Source organism: Schistocerca americana, chromosome 1, assembly GCF_021461395.2.
Source record: "Schistocerca americana isolate TAMUIC-IGC-003095 chromosome 1, iqSchAmer2.1, whole genome shotgun sequence".
Taxonomy (NCBI): Eukaryota; Metazoa; Arthropoda; class Insecta; order Orthoptera; family Acrididae; genus Schistocerca; species Schistocerca americana.
Genome location: NC_060119.1, coordinates 389,018,195 through 389,045,045, shown reverse-complemented (window position 1 = coordinate 389,045,045; position 26,851 = coordinate 389,018,195). Strand labels below are relative to the sequence as shown.

General features: G+C 39.7%; 1 protein-coding gene across 3 annotated transcripts in view; it reads right to left on the bottom strand.

Annotated features, from left to right (window-relative positions):
- Positions 1-26,851, bottom strand: part of LOC124601774 (protein similar) — a 747,040-nt gene that overhangs the window by 271,597 nt on the left and 448,592 nt on the right. For all 3 annotated transcript variants that reach the window (XM_047136272.1, XM_047136270.1, XM_047136271.1), the window contains exons 5-6: positions 24,873-25,108; positions 19,642-19,748 (exon numbers count right to left, since the gene is read on the bottom strand). In XM_047136272.1, coding sequence (XP_046992228.1) covers positions 19,642-19,748; positions 24,873-25,108 — 343 coding nt within the window. The remainder of the gene's footprint in view (positions 1-19,641; positions 19,749-24,872; positions 25,109-26,851) is intronic.

The following is a 26,851-nucleotide window of genomic DNA, read 5'->3' as shown; positions in this document are numbered from 1 at the left end:
TTAGATTCGAGTAAATACGGTAGATGTAGATATAGATGTAATTGTAGTAATGTATCATTATTATTATCATCATCTTAACCCTCTCCATAAAGAAATGTGGCAGTTTCTGAATGAGTCTGTCTCTACATTGATGCCCACGTCACTGTATGAATAGTCGGATTTCGAGCTGCTGTAAATTCGATACAACAATCGCCGCCTCACAGGATCAATGATGAGAGAAATACTGCAACCAGCAGCAATTCTGCTGAGGGAGCGATTGATATGCCCTTGACTAGTTTCAGGCCTATAACCATTTTTAGATGGCAGCATATATTCTTGTGGAGATAACATACTGTTTCTGCATTACTATAAAAAATAATGATGGTTGGTAATTTACAACATAATCACTAAAGGTATTTAAATGTTGTGGTGCATAACCTTTCAATATATTAAATGTAAGTTGATGTAAACAACTAAGTGCCTTCATTTGTTCAAGCTACAGGAGGAACAAAACATAAGTTTCACAAGATACGTATACTGTTGTCCTCTAAAGATGAGTTTGGTCCTCAAATTAGTTACAGAAATGACAACTGTTCTTTGTAAATAAGTGTGACTCAAAGCGCTTTCTCTATGGATAAAATAAAATGGTGTGCGTGCACCAAAAAGCGTGGGTCACACATTCCTGTACACATATGTATGCTTGAACTCAAGTAAATCAAAGAAATCACTATTCAGCTCAAGCTCAAGAGTATTTCCTATAGTTATTAGCCATATCCTTTTCAGTTTCTGTTGGGAACTGAGCAGACAAATAAAGGCTTGATGATGTGCACTTTAACCTCAATTACTTCATAACTAGAGTTCACTATGTGAGATATACAATGTAGGCATCAGAACTGCTTTCAATCTGTCAGAAATTTCGTGTGTTAGACCAACATAATAGCATTTCCCACCAAACAAATCATCATCTTTGCTCCAAAGAGTCTTATGTAATGTCCCTTAGCATTTTTGCTACAGTATTGCAATGATTTAACCAAACAGGTACAATGCTGGCAAGAGGCTTCAGAATTCTTTTTGTTTCCTGTTTCCATCTGACCTAGTGAGCAATGTAAACTCTTTAGCATTTCTTAAGAACAATGCACAAGGATCATGTATGTAGTCACCTTTGTAGATGCATTACAATACAAATGCATGATGTTCTTCTCAGTTATCAATTTTGCATGTTTACACCACTTAATATAGCTTCACAGTATTTGCATAGATATTAAAGTGATGTGAATCTTGGAAGTTTCCCAGAGTACAGAATACTCAATATTGCTTCTCGAATGCAGCCAGCCATAATTTTCTACCATGGATGATATTTCATCTGAGCACCTGCCAGGGATCTTTAGGCCAAGAAGACTCACCTGATGATATCCGAATGGTGCCCATGACTATCTGTGGAAAATGCGAGTCACTTTTTGTGATGTATTGCCCCACTATTTACAATTTGTTTAAGAACACTAGTAATATAATTCATAATGATGATATGGAAAAGTGCAGCGAATAACACGGCATAAGGCATATATTTCTACGGGATGAACTGTAGAAAAGATTATGATTCGCCACTGGATAAAATGCAAGAAAAGTCATTAGTTAAGTTGTGTATGACTGTCAAAAGAAATTCTTGGTATTTCATGCCAACACAAATAGTACGTGACTAGTTAAACATCCTACAAAGTACCCTACTTGTACTGAAATACCTTCAAAGTTTCACTGCCAAATCCAAGATTTCATGTGCAGTAATGTGATAATAACCAAAATATAACTTAATAATTTACACATGTAAAGACAACATTTCTATTTATTGAATGGCATTTTTTCAATAGTAGAATGAAAATAACTGAGGCTCTGATATGAGCTAAAATATTATAGTAATTTGACTACTATTTAAAATCATACAGTCACACAGGTAACAACTGTTTTTTGATACTTTATGTAATAATTAACAGTTATTCAAGTGGTGTCTACTTAATAGGGATGCGTTCTGCACTGAGAAAGACACAATGAATAGTTTGTGGCATCTTTATATTACTATCTATTTGTTTCACACATGTTCCACTCATTTTCTGTCCTGGCTACTGGCAATAATGGAGTATGCTTCACATGAGTTGCTCATTCTGTTTATGACTTTCTCTCAGTGAACTGATACACACATAAGGTTACAACTCACAAAGGAATGAATAATAGGGTTCGATGTCTTAACAATAATGAGAGTATTATAAATAGAGCTCAAATTAGGATGGTACAAGAATACGGAAAGAATTGGATACCACTCCACAAAAATGTGAGATTTTTGTGACTTAACCACTGTGCCTTTACATTTGGAGCCATCCACCTTTGTTTATTCACTATATATTTGCTTGTTTCGTGTAAGTCACACATAATGAACACTACTGACCATATGTGCACTAACATCAAAATAAATACTAAACATTTACATGCAAGCCAAAGTGTTCAACACAGAATGATGTTACAGGTTGGTAAATCACAGGTACATTGTCTCTGGTTACACTTCTTATCCATTCCCAACCATGTTACCTGTACACCACTCTATCAGGATTGCACTATTATGTAATATACTATGTTGTCATAATAAAAATTAAGGAAAGGCTTCCTCACACTTATACCTGATTGATGCATTGCACACTGAAACAGTGAACTGCACACAGATTTTACTAACTCTCTAGCTAATGTTCTTTTATAGCGCTCTCTCTCTCTCTCTCTCTCTCTCTCTCTCTCTCTTTCTCTCTTGTTGATTTTCCTCATTTTTATTACAATTTGCATCCTTAAATTTTCAGTACTGTACTTACTCTCTTTGGTTGATTTTCCTCATTTTTATTACAGTTTACATACATTTTCATTACTGTAATATGCATATTTTCAGATTCCTAAAGCAGGGTGAACAGCACTTCAATGATGTATGGCACACTGGAATTGTTTGACTTCTGGCAAGAGTATAGGAAGATCATTAAAAATATATGTATTGGCAGTAAACACACGACAACAGGAAAATTCAAGTACAAGCAAATAATGGATTGGGAAGCATCATTCTCCTTTCATCAACCTCTTCGCAACTGCAGTAACTATGGGTGAATAGGAAGAGACATTCATGTGACCTAGAAGTTGTGTGCTTTACCTCACTGTGATCATGATGGTAAGATTTCAGCTGACCCTGTTAACAGTGTGAACTATTGTGAATATTTTCAAGCACTTGGGCTTTTTTGTGTGATAAGAAGCCTCCTCTTTCTAATGCTATGACGAGATTTTAAACCTGAAACTGATCGAACAGTTCCGAGTTCTGGATTTTGGAAGAATAGTAAAGGAATTTGGGTCAATTTTGTGGAACTGTTATGACACCATTCAGACTTATTCCTTCCATGTGTTCCAAAATAACTATGGTTTCTAAGTGCAGATAAAAGTACCTAAAGGAAACAATCAGAAGGAAACAATGAAACATTCAAGAAATCTTCTTGGAATATCAGCCAAGTCACAGCATAACATTGTTGTAATGGTTTGAAGAGTTTCCTATCCATTATCTTCAGGTGGTGATATATCCCGTATAACAATGTCACAGTTCACTCTCACTCAGTAGTGTCGCAGCACATCACTGCAATGTGCATCCCATAATTTAGTGAAGCCACAATAGACTCTTACCTAAATGACATTTGTTGTGGGGCTACGACCTTTCTACATCGCAATAATAAGATTTTTTTTACATGTTTGCTGTTAGGAAAACCTTTTTGATAAGAAATCTTACGGGATAATGTAAACCATGGAAACACTTCCAAAGTATGCTTTAGGATTGATAATACTTAAAAACTGTATGGGTAACCTGAGCCTACTCAGTATACAATGAACCAAACTTTTTTCTCATTTTATACTTAAAATTGTGCCAGCAATATCAGTTTTTTTATTATGGATTTAGTATTACATGAAGTAATACTTTCTGAGTATTATTTACAGCAATATTTGCTTTAGAAACCGTTTTCTCATATGTTTATGAGTTCTGTGGCCCCAACTGAATAAGTAATAATTTCCATTGGATCAAAGCCAGTTGCTCCCACTTTTTTCCTTTCTTTTTGTCATTTTCAGTTTCATTCACATCTTACAATGCCTTGTAAATGTGAAAAATGGCAAGTAACAGCATGGTATGAGTCCAAAAAAACTATAGGTCTCTCCTACAATTGGCAGGGTCAGTCAGTTAACAGTTCAGGGGAAGGCAAGGGCACAGCACTTCCAATGATAGGAACATGTCTAGCAAAGCACTGTGGTGTTCAAACTACCTTTCAGGTTGAGGACAGCTTTACATTTACAAATACACTTCAGGCACATCTCACTTTTTATTTACAAAAGCGCCATCAGTGAGCATATGCAGTGCACTACATTTCCAAATGGCTTTACATGGTACTTTAACAGGTGAGGGGATAGCAGGGTAGGATTGGGGGGGGGGGGTGCATAGTGCTGCTTGTGGGAGCATCCAGGAACAAGGTGGGGACAGGATAGGGCTCCTATGTGCAGTCAGGAGGTTTAGGAAGTGAGCGGCTGGGACAGAAGTGAAGAAAAGGGCGGATGTAGAGAAGGGGAAAAGGAGTAGTGGGTGCACTGGTGGAACAGAAGACTGTGTGTGCTGGAGCAGGAACAGGGAAGGGGATAGGGAAATGTACAACAGGGAGTGGTGAAGGTTGAGGCCAGGGCAGGGATTACAGGTATGTAGGATACACTGTTGGGAGAGTTCTCACCCATGCAGTTCAGAGAAGCTGATAGTAGGAAAGCACCAGATAGCACAACCTGTGAAGCTGTCAATGAAGCAAAGCACTCTGTGTTGCGTAGCATGTTCAGTAACTGGGTGGTCTAGTTGCCACTTGGCCACAGTTTGTTGGTGCCAATTCAGGTGGACAGACAACTTGTTAGTCTTCATGCCCATTAGAAAGCAGCAGGAAAAGGTTTGCAGCTTAGTTTGTAGATCACATCACATGACTGCTTACGCATGTAGCTTTGTCTCTGATGAGATAGGAGATGGCTGTGACCGAAATGTAGTAGGTGGTGGTGGGAGGATGTATGTGACAGATCTTGCATCTAGGCCTATTGCAGGGATATGAGATGTGAGGTAAGGGATTTGGAACAGAGGTGGAATAGGGATGGACGAGGATATTGCATGGGTTTGATGAGAGGTGGAATACTGCTGTGGAAAGGGGTGGGAGGAATAATGAGTAGGACAGTCCTCTCTTCAGGGTGCAGCAAGAGGTAGTTGAAACCCAGGCAGAGAATGTCACCTTAAATGGCTCTGAGCACTATGGGACTCAACTGCTGAGGTCATTAGTCCCCTAGAACTTAGAACTAGTTAAACCTAACTAACCTAAGGACATCACAAACATCCATGCCCGAGGCAGGATTCGAACCTGCGACCGTAGCGGTCCTGCGGTTCCAGACTGCAGCGCCTTTAACTGCACGGCCACTTCGGCCGGCTAGGCAGAGAATGTGATTCAGTTGCTCCAGTCCAGGGTGGTACTGAGTCATGAGGGGTGTGCTGCTCTGTGGCCAGATGGTGGGTAAGTGGCAGGTGGTAGATGACTAGAGAGACAAGGCACAGGAGATTTTTTTCTGTATATGTATGCATGGGTAATTTCAGTTGGTGAAAGCCACAGCGAGACCCTAGGTATATTTCGAGAGGACCTGGCTGTCATGGCTGTCATTGCAAATGCAATGACCAAAGGTGGCTAGGCTGTAAGGAAGGGACTTCTTGGTACGGAATGGGTGGCAGCTGTTGAAGTAGAGATATTGCTGGTGGTTGGTAGGTTTGCTATTGACAGAGCAAGGCAGTGGTCAACATTGAGGAAAGTGGCTTCTTGTGTTGAGGAGGACTAGGTGAAGCAAATGGTGGAGAAGTAGTTGAGGTTCTGGAGGAGTGTTGACAGGGTGTCTTCACTCATGTCCAGATCATGAACATGTTATCAATGAATCAATACCAGGTGAGGGGGTCTGGGATTCTGGATGAATTACCCATGAATAGGGTGGCGTAGGATGATACCAGGTGGGTGGCCATTAGTGTTCTCCAGATTTGTTAGTAGGTGGTGCTTTTAAAGGAGAAGTAATTGTGGATGAGAATATAGTTGGTCTTGGTGATCAGAAAGGAGGTTGTAGGTTTGGAGCCAGGTGGGTGCTGGGAAAGTAAGTTTTCAGTAGCAGCTAGGCCATGGGCATTGGAAATGTAAGTGTCAAGATAAGTGGCATCAACACTGACAAGCAGGGTGCCTCGAGATAAAGGAACAGGAGCTGTGGAGAGTTGGTGGAAGAAATGGTTGGTGTCTTTTATATAGGACGGTAGCTTACAGGTAACAGACTGGTGTTGGTCCACAAGAGCAGAGATTCTCTCAGTGAAGACACAGTGAGACAGCACAATGGGGCATCCTTGGTAGTTGAGTTTATGGACTTTAGGAAGCATGTAGAAGGTAGGAATGCAGGGAGTGGTAGGGGTGAGGGGAGAGAGAGAGACTAAAGACGAGGTTCTGGGATGGGCCTAAGGACCTTAGTGGGGACTGGAGACCCTGTTGGATTTCTGAGACAGGATTTATAGGTGGAAAAATCTGACATGTAATCTCTGTGGTTCAAAACCAGAGTGGAGCTTTTGTCAGCCAACAGGATTATAATGTCAGGATCAGATTTTAGGTGGTGGATTACAATTCTTTCTGTGGTTGAGAGATTGGTTTACACCCAGCCCTTTACATAATACTGTTTTTATTCCGTCATCCCAGATTTTCCATTGTTTCATTTTGCCTAACAGCTTTTCTGTCACTGGTCAACCCAGTGCTGTTTTCCATTGTCACTATTCTCTAACAGATTACTCAGTGTCTGTCTTTTTTCGTCTATTGTTTCCTGTATTTTATCTTTCACCTTCAAATTCACACACACACACTCTGACTTATGAGCCACATTGCACACTGTAACAATTATCTCATCTGCACACAAAAGATGGCTATATGACCATGTGGATTTCTGGTGCAGCACCTCATGTTCCACATTCTTTTTGCTGGTGTAATTCATCTCAGACCTCCAAACACATCAACCTTTCTCCCTCGTTTCCCATATTTTTGTGTATATTGTCCATACCTTCCTGTGCCACATGAACTTGTTGAACTTCGACCTTACTGAACCCTCTCCTCCATCTCTCTTCCCTTATTGCAGCACCCACATACTAACCTCAGCAAACCCATTTAAACCTGCTGTGCCCTCTCTTCATACATATCCATTCACTCCTTCACCCAACTGTGATCCATCCCTACAGCCCCCTAATCACTCCATATTAACATTCCAGATTTTCTTCACTTTATACTTTGCCTCACTATCACTGCCCAAATCCTTCAACATGGAAACTAACCTTAATCTTTAGGAAGAACAGTAATCCCTCACCTAAAAACTGATGCCAACCTTATAATATTACCTTCCAATGTTTTCAACCACAAGGATTATCAGGTGGAGGGACTCTGCCAGTTGTCTGATTCATCCACCTACAAATCCATCCACAGTGACTCCATTCCAGCAATCCAACAGGATCTCCACTCCATCCTCAAATCCTTGGGACCATGCCAGAACCTCTCCTTCCGTCTACCTCTCTCCTCACTCCTACCAATCCCTGCATTCCTACATTCTACATGCTTCCTAAAGTCCACAAGCCCAACCACCTAGAGTGCCCCATATGGCCACTTATTGTGCCCCCACCAGGAGAATCTCTGTTTTCAAGTACCAACACCTTCAGCCTATTACCAATAACCTACCCTTCTACATAAAAGATGCCAATCATTTCCTCCACCAATTCTCCACAGTTCCTGTTCCTTTACCACAAGGTGCTGTCTTTGTCAATGTTGATGCCACCTCCCTCTACATAACATCCCCAATGCCCATGGCCATGCTGCTACTAAACACTACCTTTCTTAACATCTGACAACCTCCTTCCACCATGACCAACTGTAAACTCACCCACAATTACTTTTGCTTGGAAGACATCACCTACAAACAAATCCATGGTACAGCAAGTGGCACCGACATGGAACCATCCCGTGCCAACATACACAGGAGCAATCTCGGAGAATCCTACCTAACCATCCAGAATCCTACACACCTCACCTGGTTCAGATTCACTGATGACATGTTCACGATTTAGACCCAGGGCGAGGAAATCTTGTTCACATTCTTCCAGAATCTCAACAACTTCTCCCCCATTTGCCCCTCCTTGTCCTCATCAACCCAACAAGCCACCTTCCTTGATGTTGACCTTCACCTCAAGGATGGCTACATCAGTACCTCTGCCCATGTAAGCTTACCAACCGCCAGAAATACATCCACTTTGAAGGCTGCCACCCAACCATACCAAGAAGTCCCTTCCCAACAGCCTAGCCACCCAATATCACTGCATCTGCAGTTCTGAGCAGGCCCTCTCCAGATATACAAAGGTCTCACTGTGGCCTTCACAGACTGGAATTACTTACCTGTTCTTGTACATAAACATTTCCAGCACCTTGTCTCTCCAGTCACATACCATCTATCAAATACCCAGTGTCTGACCACAAATGAGCACTCCTCTCGTGACTCAGCACCACCCAGGACAGCTCAACTGAATCATATTCTCTTCCCAAGTTTCGACTACCTCTCATCGTGCCCAGAAATATGGAATATCCTACTCACTATTTTTTGCATGCCCTCCCCCCCCCCCCCTCCCCCCCACTCCCAATCCACTGACTGATATTCTGCTGCTCAGCAAACCTAAGCAATAGTCTTGTCCATCCCAGTCCATCCCAACTCCACTCCTGCCTCCAACCCCTCAACCCCTTACTTCAATAGCTCATATCCCAGCAATAGACCTAGATGCACGACCTGTCCCACCACCACCTCCTCCAGTCCAGTCACTTGCAACTCCTATCCCATCAAAGACAGGGCTACCTGTGAAAGCAGTCAGGTGATCAACAAACTAAGCTGCAAATACTGCTGCTTTCTACATGGGCATGATGGCTAACCAGCTGTCTGTCCACATGAATGGCCAGCAATAAACTGTGGCCAAGAGACAGCTGGATCAATCAGTTATTGAACATACTGCCCAATATAATGTGCTTCACTTCAATGGCTGCTTCATAGCTTGCACCATCCTACAAACACCCGTTTTTCTGGACTGCACAGGTGGGAACTCTCTCTGCAATACATCTTATGTTCCCTGACCTCAACATTTATTAGTGCCTTGCCTCCACTTACATACCTCCTTCCCTGCTCCCACTCCAGGACAACACAGCCTCCTTTTCCATCAATGGACTCTTTCCTTTTCCGCTTCTCCACATCTCCCCTTTTCTGCACCCCTTGACATCCTCCTCCCACCTCCCCTGCAACTAGCAGACCTACCTTGCCCCCCCCCCGCCCCCCCACATCCCTGGACACTGCAACAAGCAGCACTACATGTTCCCCAACCCCACCCTGCTATCACCTCCCCGTTCTTTGCCCCATTCCTCCTACTTACCCTCACCACCAGATTGTTACAGCTTAATCTGGCAACAGCAGCCAGAGACAGTTGCCACAATTATGTGAGTTGTGCTTATGTGAATGTGTGTATGTTTTCTTTTCTACTTTAGAAGAAGGCCTTTTGGCTGAAAGCTACGAGGGCGGTTCAGAAAGTAACCTCCGATTGGTCACAGTGCGGGTTATGGGGGGAGTAGCGACGCCATCTGTGCGTTCACGCACTCAACAGGTCAGTCGGCATCAAGCCGTGGTCGAGTGAACGTCGTACCTGCGCTAGTTTAGTTTCTGTGGCAGTTTGAAATGTGTGCTGCAATAGAAAACCCCGCCAAATGTGAAGTGCGTGCTGTCATAAGGTTTTTTACAGCCAAAGGATATCCTGCAGCAGCTATTCATCGTGAGCTTTGTGCCGTGTACGGACCAAGAGTTATGAGTGAAGGAGTTGTCCGTGAATGGGTACGTTTATTTAAAAGTGGACGAGAAAACGTTCATGATGAAGAGAGGAGTGGTAGACCATCATTGGTGACTGACGAACTCGTTCAGACAGTTGATGCAAAAGTTCGTGAAAATCGACGTTTCTCAATGTCGGAGTTGTCTACTGGTTTTCCACAGATTTCTAAGACTCTCTTGTACGAGATAGTGACAGCAAGATTGGGTTACCGTAAGTTCTGTGCACGATGGGTGCCCAAAATTCTTACCGACCACCACAAAACTCAAAGAATGGCCTCTGCATTAGACTTTCTGTCACGTTATGAGGACGAAGGTGAACCATTGTTAAACAGAATCGTGACCGGTGACGAAACCTGGATTAAGTACGTGAACCCTGAGACAAAAGAACAATCAAAGATGTGGGCACATTCAAATTCGCCTACCAAACCAAGAAAAGCCTCGCAAGATTTTTCTGCCAGAAAACTGATGGCAACGGTGTTTTGGGATGCCAAAGGGGTGTTGTTGGTTGAATTCATGGAACGTGGTACGACCATTAATCAAGACGTGTACTGTGAAACAATAAAAAAGTTACGACGGGCTATACGGAACAAACGCCGTGGTATGCTGACTTCCGGTATCGTTTTTTTTTGCACGATAACGCCCGTCCTCACTCTGCTCGCAGAACAACGGCCCTTCTTGAGTCCTTCAAGTGGTACGTTATCAACCATCCACCTTACAGCCCAGACCTGGCGCCAAGTGATTATCACCTCTTCATGCATTTGAAGAAATGGCTCGGGTCACAGCGGTTTGATGACGACAAAGAGCTCAAAGATGCGGTCACAGGCTGGCTCCAGGCACAAGCGGGTGATTTTTATGCAGAAGGAATTTCAAAGCTTGTGAAGAGATACGATAAGTGCCTCAATCGCTATGGAGACTATGTAGAAAAATAGTGCAAAGATGTAGTTGTAAGATGTATATATTAAAATATTTTTATTTAACTTGGTGTATTTTTTTAAATCAACCGGAGGTTACTTTCTGAACGGCCCTCGTAAAATGTGTAGCAGTCTTTCTGTTGTGCCTGTCAGGAACCCCAGCGTCTCCTCTTATGGCGAGCAGCAACCTATCTTTTTCATAATGCAGATTACAAGAGACTCATTGTCAGACATGCAATAAAATTAACCCTGTCCACTAGCAGTAACAATGATTCTTAATTTGTATACATGGATCATATTTCAGTGCGTACGGTAAATTATTGTGCCCACATTACTGAAGGCTCTTCTTAATGATGGGAGCTACAAAAGACAATGTGTGATTGTGAGAGTGAGTGAAGGATGGAGTAGAATACGTTTTGCGAGCCAATGATAAAGATAAGAGGAAAGCTGCTACACATACATGAATGTACAGAATTCAAAACACGCATGGCCGTATAAAGTGAGTGGTATCCACTGATCACACTACATATCAGTGGGTGGATTAAATGGGTACAAATGTGGCATCACACCAAGCAACAATGAGGCCTACCCCCTCCATATTATCGCCACCAGTTAAAGAATTATTCCACCCCAAAAATGAAATTCTGGGTCTAAGGCTATGCTGACACTATCATCGCAAAATTCAATAAGCTGCCTCATCGTGTGACATACTGATAATAAGTTTACAGCTCTACCTCATCACTCTAGCACATAGTTTCTGAATGAGATCACAAACTTAATATAACATGCTCAGAGGGGTGTTGTAATTGTAGAAATTTGGCTCCATGAAAATAGCACTGTATATTTATGTGATCATGCATGTGACTTCACAACTGTGTACAGAAGTGTTGATTGCAACTACAAAAATTAAATGTAACCTGCAGCTAACTTTGAAAAACAAACTATCTGTGTTATTATCTTTCCCAAGCAACCAGTACTATTTTCTCCCTTCTTCTTATTGCAAGGATTTTGCTATTATCAAAATCCTTCACACTGCATTTAAGTATACAGTAAACACTTTTCTTACTTGAACATCTATCAAATGAATGAAACTACTATAGAAATATCTACAAAGGGTACACCAATAACAAAAAAAACTATGATTTAATTCAACAAATATATTATTGTTTTCTCAGACTATTAGCTTCCTTTGCACAATTTCTTTTAAGACCACAACCAACAATGTAAAGAAACTGTAGCATAAGTTGCCTCAGCATTCAAAGCTACCAGCAATGAGAAGAATATCACGAATATTCAACCTGAAAAACTAATAAATGCACATCACAGTGAAACAGATGTTCTTTAATTTTGTCTAGATATTTATTTAAGAGCTGAACCACAGCAGTTTCAAGACACAAAAGCTAAGGCATGTTATGACAGGTTATGCTCCACAAGAGTTCTCAACAAAAATTTTTGAATAAAGTACAGCTGTTTTTGCTTTAATACAGCTTCTATCTCAATATGTACCTTGATCTGTTGTGCTACTGTTGGCATTATTCATTTAGAAAACAGATTTAGAAACTGTATCACTGTCTCTTCAAGGTCATTAGAGAACAAGGGATAATTTTGTTAGTGAAAGAATAAAGTTGCAAATAATTTACGAAACAATTGTGTGTTAAAACTGATTTAATATCCATGAGCATGGCTCCCCACATAAGAAAACATGATACAAATATCATGCCTTCTAAGATGCATTCAACACAAACTTTGGTACTCTTAAGTGATTACAGGACTCTTAAGAGCGAGGAACAATAAACACGGCAGTATGTTACCCTTATATTCCATGCTATGAAAATGCATGAGCATTGGATTTCATGTTAAAGTGTAGATGTCAGCTACGTTATTTTTTTTATTTTATTATTATTTTTTTTTTTTCTATTCTGCTTTGACATGTGGAAGAAATGAAAACTTAAATGACCTAAATCTTGTGAAAAACCTACTGTCGTTTCAAGATGTTTTTTAATGTATTGTTTGATGATGCCTTTTAAACTAACTTCTTATTCTTTGATTAATCTACAGAGATGCATAAGCAGTGTTTTTTTTCCAACTGCTATTCTGTTTTAATCAGTACACATGCGACAGGAAGCATTTTCCAAAACTCTGCACATAAAAACAGTATTATTTTGGGGCTTACACGTAGAGTTCTGTTGTTTTCATATGAGGACCTGAAATTGAAAACATTTGAGGTGCATTTTTTTAAAACTGTTTTCAGTGCTATTGTGTTCTCAGTACTCTGCTGCTTGTCTCCAGACTTCCTCCAAGTGTAAAATAATGAAGAAAATGTTTCAAACATTTATTACTATGAGGTGCAAGGTCTTTGTGACAAGAAATACTTCGCTCAGGAGACTCAAATGCCATTTCAACACATACAAATGATTTATATGATTTTGAAGATGCTGCTGAGGCATTTTTGTCAATGTAGGCATGCTAGATCTCCAAATGCAGTATGGTCTAAGTGTCTCATACTCAAATAGCTATTCAAAATTCTTACTTTGGAACAGAAGAATGGAAAAATGATGATGTATTCAAAAAAAGGAGAGACAATGGTAGATGTATGCCATGGCGTACTTCATCTGAAAGACCAGCCACTTTTATCAGTTGTAAAACAGAACGACCCATTAACGACGTTATTTCTTCATAAACGGCACAGAGAGAGTTTTACAGTAAACTTTGCAGCATCTGAGTCCAAGAACGGGGTTGAATAAGAAACAAAAGTCAATAGTGGCTTTTTCATGAAACCAATTTTTTATTCTCTTGTAAAATAAATGAGAACTGGTTTTTGTTGACTACTTTAAATATTTCTGCTGTATTTCTGTACTTTTATTATCACAAATAAAATGTGTTGCCTCTGTATTAATGGCACCTGGAACAAAAACTTTTTTTATTGGTAATTAGAACCAGTCAGCTTCCTGGTATGGTACTTAGAAAATAGATAATTTAATTAGAAAGTTCCGATCTGTCACATTATTCTTGTGGTGATAAAGTGGGTAGCGTTATTCTGCAGTATCAGAATCCTTCTCAACATTTTTGGATACAAATAATGTTATGTACAAGAAGATAAACACTGTTTTTTTTTATTCTCCTGACAAATATGAGGTACGGCACTTAAACCGTACTTCACTTCCTCTCTTTATATTTGGTGTACTCAACAACTGGAAGCATTCCAATTTCGTGGGTTTCATGCATAATACCCATCTATGCAACTGGAACCAAATAACTTAAAACTGAAAAAAAAGAAAAGTTCTCCAATATTGTCATTTAAACAACATCAATTCAGTGTAGTCCTTTACTAATATGAATGCTAATGAATTTTTGTCATTTACACATCAGTTCTTTTGATTCTGGTTCAGAACACATTGTCTTCTAGACTCCCCACAACCAATAGCACAAACGTGACACTGATAATTTAGTGTTCACACGCTAAGATTTCCCAATGTTATTTTTTGTATCCAAGGACTCCAAATGCAGTTTTTATATGTGAGGAACTTCTTAAATACATGCATGTACCATAATTTAATCAACAGCTGGTCATGACACAAATTTTCTTAGCAGATGATGCTACGGAACCTAATGGCACAGATTTTTGGGCTCATGTCACTTTCAGACAACCTTGGAAAACAAAAATAAAAAAAGGCTTGGAATTCACTGCATCTTTAGTATATCAACATGCACAATACTTATTTCTTTTCTTAGTTCTCCATCTTTAAAAAGCTTTCATTCATAGTAGTTTCATTCATTAAGTGCATTACTTTTGCAGTTCATCTATTTTCTGAACTGTCCTTCACTCACCAGTTCCTTTACGTAAATTCTCTGCTAATTATCCCATTTTCTCTCTTTTTCATCTTCTTTCCTTGCTTCATCTGACTTCATTTCTCTCTATAGTGATCACCATTTGATCACCCAAAATTTGTTACACTCAGCATAAAGAGTCCTACACTGATGCTATGTTCAGTAGCACTAACATTATATCAGCCCCTGACAAAGAGTTTCTCCAATGGGCACTGCAGTTTCAAGATTCCACACTGGAAGAAATATTTTCTATTGCTCAGTCATTTGAGTTGGAATCCTGGGTGGACATGGCCACAATCAATAGTGACAACAGCAGGCGTTCGGGTTCCGGCATATCCTTTGAGGTGAAAATCACAGTGGTGCAGCCACACCACACAAAAACATCCACAGCAGCCTGCTTACAACAAGCCCTTTTCTTCTTGCCCCACTTGTTTTGTTCTACAGGATCAGCCTGATTGCTCCAAGCATTGGTCTCCCTTGCATAATTGTCAAGAAGCTACACAATGCAAGGTGTGTCATGTTTGGCCTGCTCACACTGCACCCTCAGGTCCTCAGCTGAAGGACAGCAATGTTGTAAGACCTGTATTTGATGTCCTTGCAGCAGTATTCAATAAGTTATTCACGAATGTGCGTATCATCAGGAAGCCCCTTCAGTTGCAAGTCGATACTAAATCGATACTGGTGCCACAGAATTTCTCATGAATTCTCACAGTTTCTCATTAATTCTCACACATATCAGCATCTCAGTGCCCGTCATTCTCACCCACTAAATGTCATCTTTTACGCTACAACAGGCAACAGATCCCCATATTTGACCTATTTACAGAAGACACAGTGTACAAGTCTGTGGTTTCTCCATCAACCTTCCTTGTGGTGAACAGCACTTCTACAGAAAACTTGTTTGGCTTGAAAGGTTTTCACAGCCTGGTTTACAGTCTCCAAGTCGGTTCCCCTGGTTTCTGACTAAATGTCATACCAGGAATTTGATGTTTGGAAGGGATTTCCAGACATTTTGTTGCTGGTCTCAGCACGACTAATGATTTTACCACTCATTTCACCCTTAAATCAACAGCACAGCCTCATTTTTTTTTTTTTTCAAGCACAGCCTGAACCATCAGCACTTCATGACCTAGTTAAGCAGGAACTCAACAGGTTATGGCTTTGGGTGTGATTGAACGTACTCTGCCAAGCCAATGGGCTACGCCGCTACTGATCATTAAGTAACTATATGGTAAGCTTCGTATTTGCAGCGATTTTGAAGTGACAATCAACACACAGGCACTGACTGACACTTACTGCTTATCCAACATCCAGGTGACTGGCAGAGGGTCAGCATTTTTCAAATGTGGATCTTTCAGATATATTGGTAGTAGTCAACATCCCCTACAGACTGTATAAATACAAATAGTTGTTTTTTGGCATCACAAAGCTCTTGCACTTTTTCAGCATTTCCTGGAGCAACTCACACAACACATTACTTGTTGTATCAACTCTCTGGACAATACTGTGATCACTGGTCCCTCCATGGAGGAACATCCATGGAACTTCCAGCTTCTTTTTCTGACCCTACAGGATGTGGACCTCTAGCACAATCTGGATAAATCACAATTCTTTCAGACCCGTAATGAACAGCTTGGACAGTTCATTTCCCTTTGGGGAATTCAGCAAACAGACAGTCTCATTGCAATCACTGATGCTCTTTCACAGCCCACAACCCTGAAGGAATTCCAGGCTTTTCTGGGCAAAATTGCTAATTATCATAAATTCAGCCAAAAGCTATCACCATTGCATAGCCTCTAAATCAGTTTGAAAAAGGGTGCACCTTTTGTCTTGTAGGCTATGTGTGACAAAGCTTTCATGATGCTGAAAGACTGTCTTCGTTCAGCCCCCCTTTTAGCCAGGTAAACAGCTCACCTTGTCTACTGATTGATCCCAATTGACCGTTCAGAGCAACCGGTAACATTTGCCTCAAAGACGTTAAACATAGCACAAAAGAATTATTCAAAAACTGATAAGGAGCCCTCTTCATTATTTATGGAATAAAGAAATGTCATGGGTTTTTAATTTTATTTATTTATTTTTTAATATGGTGCAAACTTTCCACTCATCACAGACCACAAGAAGCTCATCACCTCCCTTAGTACTTCTGCACTTCTGCTGGACAAGATGGCCCACAAACTGCAATGGTGGGCCCTGATCCTCAGCACTTACAATTATCAGATTCACTTCTCCCCCACAGCTCAGCACTCTTAACCCAGATGCCATATTGTGTCTTCATGTGGGTCCTGACCCTTGCTTCAACCAGGAAGAACTCTTTTATTTTTATCTCAATGACGAAGCTCAGCAGACAGTGGAATGCATCCCTGTTATGATCTCACATATAGCTGATGCCATCAGTGCAGATCCTGTTCTATGCCAAGTGTGAGAGTATATCCTGTGGGAGTGACCAGAATGGCCTCCAGCCTGCGTGTCACATCATGTTCATAATTATTTTGTGCTGCACTACAGATTGATTCCCATCAACGGCATGATATTATTGAAGACAGAGGATGCTGTACCACAGGTGGTCATTCCCACATCCCACCGGCATGATGCACTTTGGTTCTTGCATCACAGCCAGTGGGGAGTATCACATTGGAATATGCTTGTCCCACTACAACTACTGACTTGGTGTTGACCAACTATTGGAACACTTAATTGTTGCATGTCCCAAGTATGTGGTTACCAGGCTGCTCTGCAACAATGTTATTCGCTATGACCAGCACCCACAAACACAGCCATGGAATGCATCCACCTGTATTTCACAGGCCCCTTCTTGCACACATTTTGACTGATTGTCGCTGATGCATACTCCTGCTTCCCATACATCCACAAGTCTGCTCCATGATGGTGGAGCCTACTATACATGCCCTCACCTGGATTTTTTCCACTGAAGGTGCTCCCCACACTCTCACAATGGATAACAGGCTACAGTTCATCTCTCCTCAGACCTTCAAAGAATTTTGCACGCAGCATGGCATCCAATACATCAAGGTGCCCACATTTCACCCACAGTCCAATGGTGAGAAAGGTCTCACACAAAACTCTGAAACACAGATGACGTAGTACATCAGGGATGCTCCAGCAGAAGAAATGCTCAAGTGTTTTCTTCATTCTTACAGATCCGCACCTGCTGGCAGAGTTGCTGCAAGGGGACACACCTTGCTACACCTCCTGCTGTGGCTGTCACCACATTACATGGCCAGGACCCCTGTCTGGGTTCATGTGTTCCTTCAGTCTTCACAAACAGTGGATTCCAGCAGTCATCCACAAGCAGTGGAGGTGGTGCGACTTCACACTGTACACAGGCGACAGGCTGATGCACTGATGCCCTGCCATCCCAACTCGCTACACCTGTGGGTGGGGGAGGAACTCCCATTGTCCCCCTTGTGCACCTCCCATGCCACTCCATGTGTCAGACTGTTTGTTTCATCCCTCTGCATAATTGTCAGGGATGGTGGCAGAAGAATCTTTCCTCAGGTGCAGCACTTTCTCACTCACTACCCCCCCCCCCCCCCCCCCCCAAGCCAGATGCTCCCACGACTTCCACTAGTGTCCACTGTCTGCTACCGACACACTGCCCCAGTGTTCATCCATGGTGGAGTCATGGAGTCTTCATGAACAGGGCCACTTCCAGCCCTACTCTCCTGATATCACCAACAGAGAGCTTCTGGCTGTTTGCTTGTCTTGCCACAGCTCACAGTATGGAGGAGGGATGCCTGGTTCATGCCATCTCATTGTGTTGCCTTATCAGTGCCTCTGCTGCAGCTGCCATAACCTTCCACTACACGCCAATGCTAGCTGTCACTATTCAATTCACCCACACCGGCACCAGGTGCTGCAGTACCAGCCAGAAGGAGGTGGCATTACCAAACATCAGAAGACAGCTTCACATTGCGATCTGCGTTTGCCACTGATGATTAATGCCACTAAGGTTATCAAACAAACAAACAACATATAACCCCAGAGTGGAGAGCTCTCTCTCTCTCTCTCTCTCTCTCTCACTCATTCCCTATCGTACATTCATTGTATTTACTTGGACTCCACTCTCGGGACCTAATAGTAAATTGTAGTGTGCAAACTGCCTTGATTGTACTTTGGAACTTGTATGGAACTTCAGTTTTGTGTTCTCATTAAACCCCGTTAAAACTTTGTGTATGTTCTTACCTGTGTGTGGGGTTAGAACAAATGATTCTATGGAAACTGACCACTAATAATACAAAGGAAACAGTTTATGGGAAACAGCAAAAAATTTTAATAATGGTGGTCAGAAAGTGATTTCAAGCTTTAGCTCCACGATTATGAATTGATTTTCTTCAGGGTGGACACCACAGCCTCACTAAATCATGGGAAAATGGATCATTCCACCAGATTGTATTTTAAAATTGCACTTTATTCAGCACTACTAGTTTCAGGCATGGCCAATTTCCAGTGCATCTGTAATACCTGTGGATACACCATCTTCATTTTTTGGATGACAAGGTGAGGACAATGTACCCACAACTGTTAACATAAATTTGAAAATGGGTCTTATCCAAAATTGATTATGATGAATAAACAACAATTTTGAAATACTGCCCAGTAGAATGATGTCTTTCCTCACACAATGAATCTAGTTAATTAATCAAACCCCACTCATTGCTGGTAGCAGTTAGAGTGAAACCTGCACATGAGTCAACATACATCAAATTAAGATATAATTTAAGATCAGAAATGTGTTTTCTTACAAGTAAATTACTATAAGAATGAAATCCCAAGTCCCTGAAGTTTCATGCTTATAAACAAAGTAAACAGAACTTAAAATATTTTTATTTCTGTGTTGCTACAAGTTACTCCCACTCCCTCATTCCTTAAGTATAACATTAGCAAATATACTATCAAGAAAGATTTTGCCACTTACAGCTTTTAAATCCTTTTTCTATTGCATCCCTGTCCATAGCATGATGATATTCATAAACTGACTTCCCAATTAAATCATCTGGGTGGAATCCCAAGAACTGTCCGATGCTGAAACACAATGTTTTTATCAATCACACAATGGACAATATGATTAAAAGGACAGATTCTACTCACCATATAGCGGAGATGTTGAGTCGCAGACAGGTTCAATAAAAAGACTATTAAACACGTAAGCTTTTGGCCAGAAGACCTTCTTCTTCTTCTTCTTAAATGGACACACACACACACTCACACACACACACACACACACACACACACACACACACGACCACTATCTCTGGCTGCTGGTCTGGCAGTCTGGCCCCAGCAGCCAGATACAGTGGTCATGTGTGTATGAGCTGCATTTTTGAGAATGTGCCTGTATATGTTGTCCGTTTCAGAAAAAGGCCCTCTGGCCACAAGCTTATGAGTTTAGTAGTCTTTTTGTCGTGCGTGTCCATGACTCAACACCTCCGCTATATAGTAAGTAGCAGGTTTTTATTAATGTTTTGTATTACATAGCCTTCCTTCTAATAATACAAATTTGTTGGCAGAGGGGTCAAACAAGAATTAGATAGGAACCTGCCCATGGCCTTATTCAAGGAATTATTTTACTTGTGCCTCAAATTATTTAAGGTAAGCATAAAAAAATAGTTACCAGTTGCCAGAATGGGGTTTGCATTCCAGTCTTTCTAAACCTGAGTCCAGAGTGTCAGCACTGTATCAACTCACTCAGCATGAAATTGAATGAAACTATAGCTTCCCAACAAATACAGCTACTAATAACTGTAAAGCATCACAATTCATTTAAAACTCACTCAGCATGAAATTGAATGAAACTATAGCTTCCCAACAAATACAGCTACTAATAACTGTAAAGCATCACAATTCATTTAAAACTCACTCAGCATGAAATTGAGTGAAACTATAGCTTCCCAACAAATACAGCTACTAATAACTGTAAAGCATCACAATTCATTGAAAATCTAGTGAGATACAGAAAGTGAATTGCACTTGACTCTCCACAAATTAACAAACAACTGGAAAGAAAATTACATGAAGAAACAAAAGCTGTCAAATACATGATTTACTTATAACAGAAAGAACAATGCAATTGTGTGATGTAATGATCAAAAATCAGATAAAACTTATTGCTTTTGACAACAATATATTACATTCCTCAGCTCTTCTCAAGCATAGAGGAACTGTGTAGTTCGTTGCATAAGCACAACATGCTCACTGCAGAAATCTATATCTATACTGTCGTCTTATGAACTGTGGCAAAAGATGTGTCTTGCGAACTGCGGTTTATTCATCTCATGATGTACGTTTACATAAATTAGCAGGTCATCCTTCATAAATTCTTCCACTGAGTAATAGCAACTCTCCTTCTGGCACCAAATGGACTCAGAGAAAGGAGTGTTTCTATTTCTGTGCACACACTTTTATTTCACTAATTTTACTGGTGAGCTGATTATATGAGATGCATGAAGGATGAAGTAAAATGTTTTGTCAGATCATAGCGAAAGGAGGAATCTCAAAATTTTGAAAGTAAGGCTCTATTCTTGCAAGCAATGTATCTCACTGGAATTTGTTAAGTGTTTTTTGTATCACTTATACCGCTGAAGCAAATCATTGCTGAACTGTGCAACTCTTCTTCAGCTACATCTCATACATTAATTCAGTCTGGTAAGGGCCCAGATTAACAAATAATAATTTAGTATTGGTAGAGTGAGGGGTTTGTTAGCAGACACTTTCGGGTATCACTTACACCTCTTCAACATCGTTCTAATAAACCTCCACCTGGTATCTGCCCTCCCTAACACTTACATTTATCTGATCATCCCACCTTAGATTGCTTTGAACAAAGAAGGAGTATTAGGGTTTAATGTCCCATCAACATTAAGATCAATAAAGATGGAGTGAAAGCTCAGAGACAAGAATGAAATTTTCTTTCTTTCTTATGTCATATGTATAGTGTACCAAAATCTTTTTCCCTCTTTCCTTTTCCATTTTCTGGTGAAGAAAGGAATGTGTTGAGGATGGGGAAGGAAATTACCCGTGATCTACGACAGGAACCATCCCCGCATTGCCTGGAGCGATTTAGGGAAATCATGGAAAACCTTAACCTGGATGGCTGGATGCTGATTTGAACTGTCACCCTACCAAATACGAGTCTAGTGTGGCTCTGGACAAACATTGCTAAATACTTCAGAGTTATGAATGAGATCAAGAGTCTGACAATCATACAGGCATACATCTTCCAGTTACTGAATATAGTCTTCTTAAGTGCTCAATGATCACTGGAGCTCATCTGTATAATTGCATTACATTACTGTTGAAAATGGGTTGGACATCAAGTCTAACACTTAGTTCTAGAAGTGCATGCAAACTGTACTCGCAGATTCAGGTCAGCAGCCAGAGGCAGACACCAATGTTTCCCAAACAAACATTGCATTACCTAGTAGCCATGTCAACTATTTTAATTCCAGTCACACAACACACGAATTAATAAGTGTCGAAAATGAAAAATGGAGATCATATGGAAGCTTAAGTAGGGAGCGATAGCACTGTCTGAAGAACTACACAACAATCATTATGAACACACTCCTTGTTTGTTATTTTATATCAACGCCCAATGTTTTCTGTTTCTCTTTTTCTACTGAGACACTATTGGCCTGTTCTATATAGCTGGTACAAGTACACACAAACCTATCATAACAACAACTGTGGTTACAGTGACTTAAAATGAAGGTAAAACATCCACAGTTGCAGAGCAGGCAAAACTATTCTGCAAAGATTAAAGACATCCAAACAGGATTAGGTAAATATGATGGACATATCAGACACCAGAGTTTGACCCTTCAACTGAACTAAATATAGACTGACACACTGTCTCTAATGCCATAACAGTGGATAACATATCAGACAAACACAATCCAAAAGCAATATCAACTGAGCTCCAGTGATCATTGAGCACTTAAGAAGACTATATTCAGTAACTAGCTATCAACTTCAATAATCAATACAGAGACATTTCATGGCATCAGGGTCAGTGTATGACACCATGACTGTTCAGGACAAGATCTAGACATTTGTTAACATAACCAAGCAGCTCTTTGTAAAAATACACATTAATGAAATCTTGGACAAAGGTATGACATAAAAAGCAATGGCATTAGACAAATAAAAGTGACGAGAGTTGAGAACTCATAGCAATTATGGTTTCATAGAATGGTTGCTTAGCATCACATATCAGGCAGTGTACAGCCATAAAGAAATGTGGAAGTGGTGCCTTTCTTCACAAAACGTGCTTCCCCCTCTTGCTGCTCAGCTGGGCAATGTCGCAGTAGGAACCAATAAACATTGAACAAGTTAGTATACAGTCTACAGAATGCCGATTAGAAATTTAAAAAAATTCAAGAATTATTAAAAATAAAAAAGTGATAGTTTATACACATAAATAGAATATTACAGAGAAAATTCCTCAATTGCTTTGAGGAACCCCTACACAGAACATAACGAGTGTACCCTCTTTTTTTTTTAAGTTTTGCTGAAAGCCTATTGAAAAAGAAACCAACTGAATTCTGCACATCTTTCCTTTATTGAGTTTTAGTATTTACCTGTTGGCAACCTCCAGGTACTAGTTTGGAGAACTGTGCATATCAATATGACATTTAACATCTTACTATGCAAAAGTATGGTAACAACTTCTCTATACAATTGGCCTGCCTAGAATCATGACATAAGGCAGAACAGTGTATTATGGTATGTTTTGACTGTGTTACAAAAAGGCTCAAGAACTTCCAACAGGTTTTTTGATGATCCATCACTGATGTGGACATGAGACATAAAGCTGTAGAAATAAAGAACACCAAAAGTCATACTTTTTATAAGATATATTAGTTATGCAACCAGTTTTGACAATGCACTAGTGTCATCTTCAGGCCCCTATACAAAGTGAATGGTGATATTCGATGCTCGGTGCATTAGGACATGTACCATGTATGGTCTCATGGATCTATATTTATATTTGGCAGCGGTTTTCAGATGGCTAGGTTGCACACATCATGTAAGTAGAAATCCATGAGACCAGTGTAAACGTATTACTTGTCACAATGCACCAAGGGTTGGATATCACAATGCAGTTTTCATAGGGGCCTGAAGATGACCCTAATGTAGTGTCAAAACTGGCTGCATAATGAATATATTTTATAAAAAAATATCACTTTTGGTATTCCTTATTTCTGCAACATCAAATGGGGGACATCACTTGAAAGCACAGTGTACTAAAGAAAACCTTACTTCCAAATTCAGGAAATTCTTAGCTTCCAATATTAGTCACGAAAATATGTTATTTCATCCAACACACATCTCAACCATGACAGTATATTTAGATAAATTTGAGCCTACAAAAGATGAATACTGACACTTGTTATCCCTGTGCATCATCTGCAAATGAAATAATCTCCACTTGAAGCAGACAAAAACTGTGATCTTAACATTAAAAATGGTTCAGTTAACATCTGCTAATGTGTATCCCTTCTTCAATGCAGGCTACTTTAAGAAGAAGAAAATCTGTATTGGATTCACTATTGTTAGCACATTTGCAATGTAAAATGGTAATAGTAACAAACAAAATGTGCCTAAAACTTAAGGTATTGTTACAGTTAGTGTCTTCTGTACAGATATGACCCAGGCATCTGAGCAGTTACAAAATGTTCATTTCTTTAACATCTTACATTTTCTAAATTTTTACATCACTACAAAGATATTCTATGAACACCCATTATTGATATTCAAAATATTTAAAAGAAATATTGATACATGGGAAAAAGCATGATACCATAATCTGTTAACAATTTCCACAAGAATTATTCTTTGATATAATACATAAATTGCAAAAATATGAAGTCAAGATAACTGGAGTGCTTTCTTCAGAGTAGTTTAATTTCATTGATGCCTTATGCAATAAAAATATCTGTAAGTGTTAATAGCGCAAAACATACAATCATAATTATTTTACGAGCATTTGTCACAAATGCAAAAACTGTAACTAAGGGGGTAAATACAATAGCACTATGTGCATTAGTTGCCAATAAACACTGACTAGCAGCAGCAAAGAAACTCTGTGGGTTAATAAATTATTCAACACTATTGCTGCATTACACTATATGAAAAAGCTGTACTCACTTTTCATCAGCGTAAGTAAACTTCATGTCCAAACTGTGCTTGCTCAAGAAGGTTTGCTTGTCGAGTGGAATTTCAATGTTTGAAGGATGTGGAATTGGTTCACCAATGGCCACAAGACAGTGTTGCTGATCAACTGTGGAACAATCACTGTCACTACTGCACTCACCACTGCTCTCCGACTTGATCTTCTTTTTACCAGAAGTACCAGGAAGCACATGGCCAGTGCAATGAATAACCTGAAAATGAAAAAAAAAAAAAAAAAAAAACTGCATCTTTGGTGACCATTGCATCTGTTTAGTATTATATAAGAACACACCAACAGCTTTTAAATAGACTGCAATCTCTGTTTATTGCTGCTGCACTAAAATTCATTTAAATTGTATCAATGTAAAGCTGTCTCCAACCCAACTGTTTATTTGAACATCACAGTTCTATAGTACACGTAACTTTGATGGAGATGGTATGCCTTCCATAGATCTTTGAAATGACTTACCCAGCAAGTTGTAAAGGAACTTACAGTTCAACAGACACACTGAATTTCAGAGAAACTTAGCATTTCCATGGGTACATGAACTGAGGTGATTCTACATGGGAATTTGTGTACTAAATTATTTGTCCCAAAAGTTGACAAGAGATACCACACCGCTGACATAAAAAATCACCACCACCCATTTGATCCATTTTTCAACACAAAACTGGTCAACCACCCAAATGGAGTAAGTTTTGTTCGCTGAGAAGTGGAATAAGGGGGGAGAGTAAGCCTGATACGAAAGGAAATAGCCTAGGAAATAGTTGAAAGTTTTGCATACTCAGAACAAATTAGAAACTGAGTGGTAAATCATGCACTTTTGAAGTACAGTGTCCTCTCTGGAGCAGAAATACACACCAAAAATAAGAAAATATGATTTGTGTTTACTGTCTGCCCAACAGTTCCAGCTTGTACCACAGTTCTTTCAGGCTCGTAACTTTCTTGATTGCATCATATATGCATTTGTTTGGCACAGATATTTCCAACTGCCAATAAAGAACTCCCATGGAACCTGAAGGGTGTGTAGATGGAACAAAATAATGCAGTATATATCTTTTGGTTGATGGCCAATTTCGCTTTGAAGGGCTAAAATACACCCCAATAGATAATTTGGCATACTAGATTTGGAAGGAATATCATTGAAACAATGACATATAACAAATGTTCCCTACGTAAAAGTTGATACATAATTAACATTCTTGAAAACTGTATAATCAAATTTTACAATAATTTACAATTTTGCAAAACACTCCATCACCGTTAATTAATTATGGAAAATGAAAACTTTTGTTACAACATCACTCAATGTGCAATAAAGTTAGTTTCTGAAATATCATTGCTGGAAAATAAGTTGTACACAATATGCTGTCAGAGTACTTTCATCATACCTAATTAAAATCTCTAAACATTCATTATTAGCCTACTTGTTTATTTTACTGATATTTGTTTTATATTTTAAATTGTTATTTTACATTTCACACTTTTTTTCTTCTTTCACATTGGCAACCCTACATATCTAACAATAATACACATTTTTCTCTCTCGATGGGAAAGAAAACATCTTTTGAATATCGTTTGACCTGACCATACATTTTGTTTACCAGATTTAGATGGTGTCGCAAGGACATTCTTTTAAAACTATTATTGCAACGATTTCGTGTCATAACAATGAGTTATTTATTATTTTCAATTAACAAAATACACACATGTGAAATGGTAAACTAAAAAAAATTGCATGTGATACATAAAACAATAGTTTAAAACATAAAACAAATAATTACACTAATAATGAATGTTCAGATATTTTAATTAGGTATGTTGAAAATACTCTGACAGCACAGCACGTACAGCTTATTTTACAAAAATGGTATTTCAGAAACCGGCTTTACACAGTGGTGACAAAACTCACGGGATACCTCCCAATATCATGTCATACTTCCTTTTGCCTGGA